This window comes from Chelonus insularis, unplaced genomic scaffold, assembly GCF_013357705.1.
Source record: "Chelonus insularis isolate UGA/USDA-ARS -01 unplaced genomic scaffold, ASM1335770v1 contig_59_pilon, whole genome shotgun sequence".
Taxonomy (NCBI): Eukaryota; Metazoa; Arthropoda; class Insecta; order Hymenoptera; family Braconidae; genus Chelonus; species Chelonus insularis.
In genome coordinates, this window is record NW_023276661.1 from 98,967 (window position 1) to 108,850 (window position 9,884).

Here is a 9,884-nt window from a genome sequence, read left to right on the forward strand (position 1 = left end):
TGGCGTCAGTTAGCTCCAGGCAAATCACGCGGTCATCTCTGTATAATTTTTCGCAGTCAAATCGCAGTTTTTTTTTTGCAGTCAGCTCACTCGTTGTACAATACAGTACGGTCAAAGAGACTCAGACACCTCTCACCAAGATACGTGAATCATCAAATCACTCTCATCAGTACAAGTGGTCCAGTATATTCAGTTTGTATCGTCTTTGGGCGCGAAGCTGAACTGGCGTCGACGCCATAGTGCCTCACGGACATTCACCTATACATCGCTCCCCCGAATAACTCTGGTGTATACTGTGAATGTTGCTATTCACTGTTTTTTGAGACTATGTTATTTGGTGAAAAAATAACCATTGGACAACTCATAAGTGTACAAACAATTATGGTACAGTCAACTCAACTAGATGTAGTGATTATTAAATTCTATTGAGTATGTTAAGTGTTATTGTTGAATAAAAACTATAAAACCCAAGCAATCCAGTGTTAATAAACTATATTTTAGAACCTTCTAGCATCCAACCTTTTGTTCCTATTCTGCTCTTAATTCATACAGTCCACTAGTTTCCAGTTTGCTCATTCGGCCGACTCAAAGTCAGAACATTTGGTCCTTCGAGCCGGATAAGAACGGCTTGGATGCATATCGAATAACTCTAGAAGGTTCTAGGGCTTCATAATTTTGTGAATATTTTGTGAGATGCTCTGTATAAAGTGCTTGGAATTTAGTTAGACTCAAATAACTTTCACTGTCAGTGTGTAAACAACCTTACAGACAAAAGGTGTTTACGCATTCCAGTGCCCAGTGACACTCATCTGTATTATTGTGAGACAGTGGTGCTCATCTCACAACTTAAACAATTTTTTTGAGACGCTTGGCGCGCAGTTTGGTTGTGTGAGAGCCAAGATACCCTCGACGCAGTCAACTCACGTGTATATAAACATAGTGATTAATTAGCGTAGTGTCCTTAGAGTAAGTTTTGTCACCTAAAATTATTATTAAGAGCTCGTAGACTCAGTTAAATAATTTGTGTGATTCTTTTGGTGTTGAGACTTTCTTGAAAGCCCACCATTGGTATCAAGGTGACAGCAGACAACTCTAGCATCAGTTTTTGTGCATTTGTTTTGTGATAAGAGTAATTATAGTGACATTAGACTACTCATTTAAGTAAATCATGGCAGATAAACGTGTAATTTCTCCTGCCAAGTCGGACTACATAGATGTAGCTGACGACAACGACTCAATAGAGGGTATGGCCCAGGCCAAGAACCGCAGCCAACTCAACCAGGTTAACAGCCATCAACCTCCCAGCAGTGAGGTGATGATGTGCCATTTCCACAGCCGACTCCAGATCACACCCATTCATCTAAGCAGACTTCTCACCAGGTAACTCATCTTCATAGTCAACTCTCTGCAGTCAACTCTAATTATGTTTCAGTCAATTCTCCAAGTGGTAGTGTGATCACTCAACATGCAGACAACTCAACGATTAATGGTTATGAATCATATCAATCTATATGTGCTGATAGGAGTAAAGAATGCTTCTCTGATGCGAGACGGAAAGGATGACCTTAGCACATGAGGTTTCGGCCTCAGGAGGGTTGAGGGTCCTGGAAGAAGAGTCAGAAGGTCTCGTTCGATCTCCTACAGCTGAAGAAAAGAGTCAAACTCACACTAGTCAACTCTCAGACGACTCACATGATTCAACAATCACCAAGAACACTACAGACAACTCAGATATCCATGGAAGACTCGCTTCAGCACTCAGGGCAGCAGAAGATCCATGCACTAACGAGTCTCCAGTTCAATCAGACAGCTCAGCAGTCTTACTCGCCACAGCCAATGCAGTATTACTCTCAGACTACTCTCAGCTCCCAGTAAGACTTTTGATAGATTCAGAGTCTGAGCTGACGTTCATCTCATCAAGTGTGGTAAAGACTTGTCATCTCCAACGTCGTCCATCAGGAATATCAGTGCTGGGAATTGGTAATGAACCAGCTGTACAAACTAGAGGAGTGACAACAGTGACACTTAGATCAACTCACACACAGGAGCAAGTTACAATTAATGCTCATATCCTCAAATGTGTCACTGGTACTTTACCAACCAGACAACTCAAAGAACTCAACTGGTCAGCTCTCAACTCTCTGCAACTTGCTGATCCAGACTACTCAACTCCAAGACCCATTGACATCTTAATAGGAGCAGATTGTTATGGTCTAATTGTGAAGGCAGGCATCAAACAGTTTCCTCAGTCATCTCTCATAGCCCAAGATTCAATTTTTGGATGGATGCTCATTGGAAGTCCACACCCGACAAGATGCTCAAGTCAGAGAACTCATCACGCAGCAAGGGTCAACTCATACCAGCAAGTATCTGATCTCTTGACAAAATTCTGGGTTCAAGAAGAAGTTCCAGATACTTCAGCCAGCCAACTCAGCCCAGATGATCAATCTTGTGAAGATCATTATGTTACGACTCATTCAAGAGATCACGATGGGAGATATATTGTGAGAATACCACTCAAAGCATCACCATCTCTTCTAGGCAACTCATCAGCGAGAGCTCATCAGTGTTTACTACACATTATCAGACGACTCACAAAAAATGACTCATATGCACAACTCTATCACAACTTTATGCAAGAATACGAGTCACTGAACCACATGACACGAGCCAAGGCAAGTCCAGTCAACTCTCCAGTGTATTATTTGCCTCATCATGGTGTCTTAAGAGAAGACAGTGTTACTACAAAGCTTAGGGTAGTATTTAATGGCTCTAGTCCATCTTCTAGTGGTCTATCAGTGAACGATATTCAACATACTGGTGCCAAAGTCCAGAAAGACATTGCAGACGTACTCATTTGGATCAGGCAGCATAAATTTGTGTTCACATCAGACATCACCAAGATGTACAGACAAATCAAAGTCCACCAAGATGATTGGGATCTCCAGAGAATCCTGTGGGTGGACGAGCACTCCAAGATCATCCCATATCAACTCACAACAGTCACGTATGGTACCAGATCAGCTCCATTTCTGGCTGTTCGCACAATGATCCAGCTAGTGAAGGATGAGGGTCATAAGTTCCCTCTAGCTGTTGATCCACTACTAAAAGGAAGATATGTGGACGATATTTTTGGAGGTGCTGACACCGTGAGTCAACTGATAGACATCTCAACCCAAGTCAGACAACTCTGCATGGCAGGTGGCTTCCCGTTAGCGAAATGGCACAGCAACTCACTTCAATTCCTACAATCACTTACAGACAACTCATCAGAAAAGCAGATCCACTCATTTGAGAGCAGCAAAACGAAATTACTTGGGCTCTCGTGGATTCCAGCGACCGACTTATTTAAGTTCAACTCAAAACCTCCTCGTGAGAAGTCCAAGCTCACAAAGAGAATAATTTTATCAGAAACAGCACAACTCTACGATCCACTTGGATTTCTAGCACCTTTCATTGTCAGAGCAAAGATGTTGCTACAAGAAATCTGGCTAGATAAACTCTCATGGGATGACCAAGCCCCAGATCACATCATCACCAAGTGGAACAGCTTCAGATCAGAACTCTCACAAGTTTCAGACCTCTCAATTCCACGATGGTTACGGATTACTCAGAAATCGACCGTGGAACTTCATGGTTTTTCAGACGCCTCACAAGCAGCTATGGCAGCTGTTGTTTACATACGGACTACTCATCCAGATCATGGAACTTGTTCAACTATAGTCTGCTCAAAGTCTAAGGTTGCTCCATTGAAGAAGATGTCAATTCCCAGACTCGAACTCACCGCAGCATTGCTGCTTGCCAGACTAATCACTTATGTAAGGAACAACTTAGACATTCAGCCAACTCAACTCGTATGTTGGACAGACTCCTCAGTGACTTTGACCTGGATTCAGTCTCACTCATCCCGTTGGAAGGAGTTTGTAAGAAACAGAGTGTCAGCAATTCAAGATCTCACTCCAATCGGCGTTTGGAGGTTTGTACCTGGCAAACAAAATCCAGCGGATTGTGCTTCTCGAGGTATCAGCATATCCCAGCTTCGGAAGCACCCCCTGTGGTGGACAGGACCACAGTGGTTAACAGCAGACGAATCATTATGGCCAACTCAATCATCAGTGTACGATTCAAAAGCTCAGCAGGAAGAGCGGCCCGGGCTCACTTTAGTTACTCAGACAATTCAACATGATTATCATTGGGATATGATATACAGACATTCTCGGCTAATCAAATTGCTCAGAGTGACTGCAATTTGCTTCAGATTCAGCCAACTCCTCAGACGAGTACCGCAGTCATCCCTCACCTTCCCTCTCACGCCACAAGAATTAGAGAGAGCAAGGATTTTTTGGATAAAGGCAACTCAAGAATCGTACTTCTCACAAGAAATCAAGCAGATCAACTCAAATTCACTGCCCGTCTCACACCCCCTCGCACGATTGACAGCATTTATTGACACTCAGGGAGTCATACGTGTTGGAGGGAGGTTAGCAAATGCTAGCTTGGACCAAGAAGCAAAGCATCCTGCAATCCTACCACAGAAAACTCATCTTTCCAGACTAATCATTGCAGACGCTCATGAAAGAACATTGCACGGTGGGACGCAGGCAACTCTGAACCTCATACGATCATCGTACTGGATCATTGGCGGACGACTCCTAGTACGATCCTATATTTATCATTGTATGAAATGTGCTCGTTTACGTGGCGAACGAGCGAAGCAGTTAATGGGTCGATTGCCGTTATCAAGAATCACTCCAGCCCGACCATTTGCCGTCTGTGGTGTGGATTACGCTGGTCCCATCACGCTCAAGACTTGGAAAGGCAGAGGCGCCAAAACATCTAAGGGTTGGATGTGCATTTTTGTGTGCTTCGTTACTTCTGCACTTCATTTAGAGATTGTAACAGATTATTGAGCAGACTCATTCATTGCAGCGTTCAGAAGGTTCACTGGACGTCGAGGTGTCTGCAGAACTCTCCACAGTGATTGTGGCACCACATTTCAAGGCGCAGACACGCTCATCAGACAACTCTTCATGCAGGGGACTCAACAGTTCAGTCAACTCGCAGCTGTATTTGCAAAGGATGGAACTGATTGGAAGTTTAATCTACCAGCTGCACCACATATGGGAGGAAAATGGGAAGCTGCAGTCAAATCAGTAAAGTTCCATCTTAACAGAACGATAGGTGACTCACTCTTTACATATGAAGAGCTTTCCACACTGCTTGTCCAGATAGAAGCAGTCCTTAACTCCAGACCACTCGAGCCTCTCTCAGCCGACTCTACAGACATCTCAGCGTTGACTCCAGCACACTTCTTGGTTGGTGAACCACTAGTAACATTACCAGAGCCTTCACTGGAAGATGTGCCAATGCCAAGCTTGTCCAGGTGGCAATTTATTCAGCAGCGACTCCAATCGTTTTGGTCAAAGTGGTCAAAACAATACCTTCAGCAGCAACTCGCCATTTCCAAGTGGAAACACCCCTTTCACAACATCACAGTCGGCTCACTTGTACTACTCACTGACGAGAGGTTCCCACCAACGAAGTGGCCTCTCGCCAGAGTGATTGAGGTGTTCCCAGGATCAGACGGACTCATCAGAACAGTCAAACTCAGGACAGCAACAGCAGAACTCGTCAGACCACTCACAAAGCTAGTCATCTTACCATACACTCCACCAGCAAAAGATCAGCAAAGGCGTTGCTGATGGTGGGACAATGTTCTGACTTGGAGGGGCCCAAGTCAGGTAGTCAGAAATATTCAAAAAATTGTTAATGCCGGACTTGTCCACCGGCGCGTCAGTCAACTCACCGGACCAATCATCGGGAAGTAGTTCCCTCATGGCCCAGAAGGCAACTCTACGGCCCTAGTGACGCCAACAAGCACGCCGTCGAGCACTTGTGGCGTCAGTTAGCTCCAGGCAAATCACGCGGTCATCTCTGTATAATTTTTCGCAGTCAAATCGCAGTTTTTTTTTTGCAGTCAGCTCACTCGTTGTACAATACAGTACGGTCAAAGAGACTCAGACACCTCTCACCAAGATACGTGAATCATCAAATCACTCTCATCAGTACAAGTGGTCCAGTATATTCAGTTTGTATCGTCTTTGGGCGCGAAGCTGAACTGGCGTCGACGCCATAGTGCCTCACGGACATTCACCTATACATCGCTCCCCCGAATAACTCTGGTGTATACTGTGAATGTTGCTATTCACTGTTTTTTGAGACTATGTTATTTGGTGAAAAAATAACCATTGGACAACTCATAAGTGTACAAACAATTATGGTACAGTCAACTCAACTAGATGTAGTGATTATTAAATTCTATTGAGTATGTTAAGTGTTATTGTTGAATAAAAACTATAAAACCCAAGCAATCCAGTGTTAATAAACTATATTTTAGAACCTTCTAGCATCCAACCTTTTGTTCCTATTCTGCTCTTAATTCATACAGTCCACTAGTTTCCAGTTTGCTCATTCGGCCGACTCAAAGTCAGAACAGAGGGAATTCATCAATAGCCATGTTAAAGATGAAAATATCAAAGAAAAGTTTTCATGCAAGTTTGCAAAAATTCGAATATGATTTTCACCAAGTACTTACTGAAGCTAAAGTGGAAACATTGTTAAAAAAAAGAAAATATTTTATAGAGCACAAAGTAGTAGAATTTAAACTTGATGCAAATGAGCAAGTAAGTACATTAAAAAAAATTTCATTCAAAAGGTTATCTTCTTCCGTTAACAGTAGTACTTGAAAATTTTTTTGAGTTGCCAAAGGTTTACGAAAAAACAATTGAATACATGAAAAAATTTTACTTTTTTATTATTAATATAATTAACATTGTCTTATTGATGAACTTTAGATCCGTACCTTTTATAGAATCGACTTTTATTTTATAAAAATTGATTCTATAAAAGGTACGAATCTGAAATTCATCAAGAAGACAATATGATTTATATTAGTGATGAAAAAGTAAAATGTTAAAATACAATTGATTAGTATATACAATAATTCAAAGCTCCATTTTTGTTAAAACAGGAATTGAATTTTCTAATTTCTAAAAAAACAGTATTTAAAACTCAAGTACAAGATATACTTATTAAATGTAAAAAATATTTTTCATTTTTTTATCTAGTGTACTTAAGATCAATAATATAAATGTTACTATTGGATAAACGATTTTTGTTATGACAAGCGAAAAATATTTTTTAGAATAGTAAACGTTAGCATTATTATTAGGAAATATTCTACATGTCATAAGTATAAAATGTACTTTCAATAAGTATTTACATATGTTCTTTTAAAATAAATATATTTTCAAATAGACTACAATTGAAGTTGGTGACAAGTAAATGACGTACAAATTTTCAAAAAATAAGTCTCTTCATATTTTAAAACAATCTGCTTGAAATCAGTAATAAAATTTTTATTGTCAAATAAGCAATTTTTTACAACAAATTAAAAGATATTTTTATAGAAGTTAATGTTAGTACTAATATTAGACAATATTATACTTGTCATAAGTATAAAATATACCCCAAGTAAGTATTTATTAAATGTTCTTTTAGAATAAATATTTTTACAAATAGGCTATAATTTAAATTTGTTCCAAGTAAACAGTGGACAACTTTTAAAGAAATAAGACTTAATATTTCTACATAATGTGCTTGAAATCAGTAATAAAAATGTAATTATCAAGTATGCAATTTTTTCCAGAAAAGTAAACGTAGAGAACGATGTTCTTGGCATGAGCATAAAGTAAATTTATTTTGAAACAAGATTTGTGTTCTCTTTTAGTCTAATTGTGAATACCTCAATGCAGTTAAATTCCTAACACAAGCTCTCGTCCCTCAAATATAAAGAGAATCGGACTCAGATTGAGTAATAGTTTTTATAGCCACTCATTTGTAGAGAATTGAATTCTCTTATCAATAGAATATACTTACTTTGCAATTTTTTTTTTCTCTAATTGTTTATAACAAAAAAAAGGCAAAATTGAATTAATTATTGAAAACAAAGAAAATTCAATCCTCTGCTAATGAGTGGCTATACCAATTATGATAGAACTTTGATTGGAACATTCTTTCGAACGTTAAAGTAGCATGAGGAATAAATCAACCTGTATACATGCTCGCAAAACTCGTTTCAGGTTGTCGTGGTTCACAGGTGCTGTCAATTCAAGTAAATGTCTTTTGCTATGAAGAGAATTAAGTTTCTGTTTAATTCGTTACTATGGGGTACAAAGGTGGACCCCTCCTCGTGGGTATACCTGGTATCTCTGCCCTAACTTTGTAATGTGTGTGTATAAACACATTACAAAGTTCCCTGGTTGATCCTGCCAGTAGTAACATGCTCGACTCAAAGATTAAGCCATGCATGTTTAAGTACATACCGAACTACGGTGAAACCGCGGATGGCTCATTAAATCAGTTATGGTTTCTTAGATTGTACCTACATTTACTTGAATAACTGTGGTAATTCTAGAGCTAATACATGCAAACTAGAGTTCCAACCAGAGATGGAAGGAACGCTTTTATTAGATCAAAACCAATCGGTGGTCTCGGCCATCGCTTACTTTGGTAATTCTGAATAACTTTTAGCTGATCGTATGGTCTCGTACCGACGACAAATCTTTCAAATGTCTGCCTTATCAACTGTCGATGGTAGGTTCTGCGCCTACCATGGTTGTAACGGGTAACAGGGAATCAGTGTTCGATTCCGGAGAGGGAGCCTAAGAAACGGCTACCAAATCCAAGGAAGGCAGCAGGCGCGCAAATTACCCACTTCCGGCACGGGGAGGTAGTGACGAAAAATAACGATACGGGACCCATCCGAGGCCTCGTAATCGGAATGAGTACACTTTAAATCCTTTAACGACAATTGGACAATTGGACAACAAAAACAATTGGAGGGCAAGTCTGGGGCTACCAGCCGCGGTAATTCCAGCTCCAATAGCGTATATTAAAGTTGTTGCGGTTAAAAAGCTCGTAGTTGAATCTGTGTGCCACACTGTCGGTTCACCGCTCGCGGTGTAAACTGGCATGTTTGTGGGACGTCCAACCGGTAGATTTAGCTTTAGTGTAAAAATTAAAGCGGTTCAATAATCCTGACGCGGTGCTCTCAATTGAGTGTCGAGATGGGCCAGTACGTTTACTTCGAACAAATTAGAGTGCTCAAAGCAGGCTTATTATCGCCTGAATACTGTGTGCATGGAATAATAGAATCTCGGTTCTATTTTGTTGGTTATCGGAATTCCGAGATAATGATTAATAGGGACAGATGAGGGCATTCGTATTGCGACATTAGAGGTGAAATTCTTGGATCGTCGCAAGACGGGCAAAAGCGAAAGCATTTGCCAAAAATGTTTTCATTAATCAAGAACGAAAGTGAGAGGTTCGAAGGCGATCAGATACCGCCCTAGTTCTAACCATAAACGATGCCAGCTAGCGATCCGCCGAAGTTCCTCCGATGACTCGATGTGCAGCTTTCGGGAAACCAAAGCTTTTGAGTTCCGGAGGAAATATGATTGCAAAGCTGAAACTTAAAGGAATTGACGGAAGAGCACTACTAGGAGTGGAGCCTGCGGCTTAATTTGACTCAACACGGGAAACCTCACCAGGCCCGACAGCGGAAGGAATGACAGATTGATAGCTCTTTCTTGATTCGGTGGGTGGTGGTGCATGACCGCTCTTAGTTGGTGGAGCGATTTGTCTGGTTAATTCCGATAACGAACGAGACTCTAGTCTGCTAAATAGACGTATTTTAGGTATCTTGAAGGTCTATAATTTTCGGATTATAGATTTTTACTACCGACGTACTAAAACTCTTCTTAGAGGGACAGGCGGCTTCTAGTCACACGAGATTGAGCAATAACAGGTCTGTAATGCCCTTA

The 9,884-nt window shown here is 40.7% G+C and overlaps 1 protein-coding gene across 1 annotated transcript; it reads left to right on the plus strand.

The window, feature by feature from the left end:
• Positions 1–1,559: 1,559 nt before the first annotated feature.
• Positions 1,560–5,702, plus strand: LOC118070451 (uncharacterized). The gene is made up of 2 exons (XM_035089053.1): positions 1,560–4,842; positions 4,930–5,702. The coding sequence occupies exons 1-2, from the start codon at positions 1,560–1,562 to the stop codon at positions 5,700–5,702; spliced, it is 4,056 nt and encodes a 1,351-aa protein (XP_034944944.1).
• Positions 5,703–9,884: the final 4,182 nt, after the last annotated feature.

Excerpts from the sequence above, each read along its gene's own strand:
- LOC118070451 (XM_035089053.1), top strand. The coding sequence starts at position 1,560 with ATGACCTTAGCACATGAGGTTTCGGCCTCAGGAGGGTTGAGGGTCCTG. Across the intron at positions 4,843-4,929 it reads AGGCGCCAAAACATCTAAGG|CGTTCAGAAGGTTCACTGGA; the intron begins GTTGGATGTGCA and ends CATTCATTGCAG.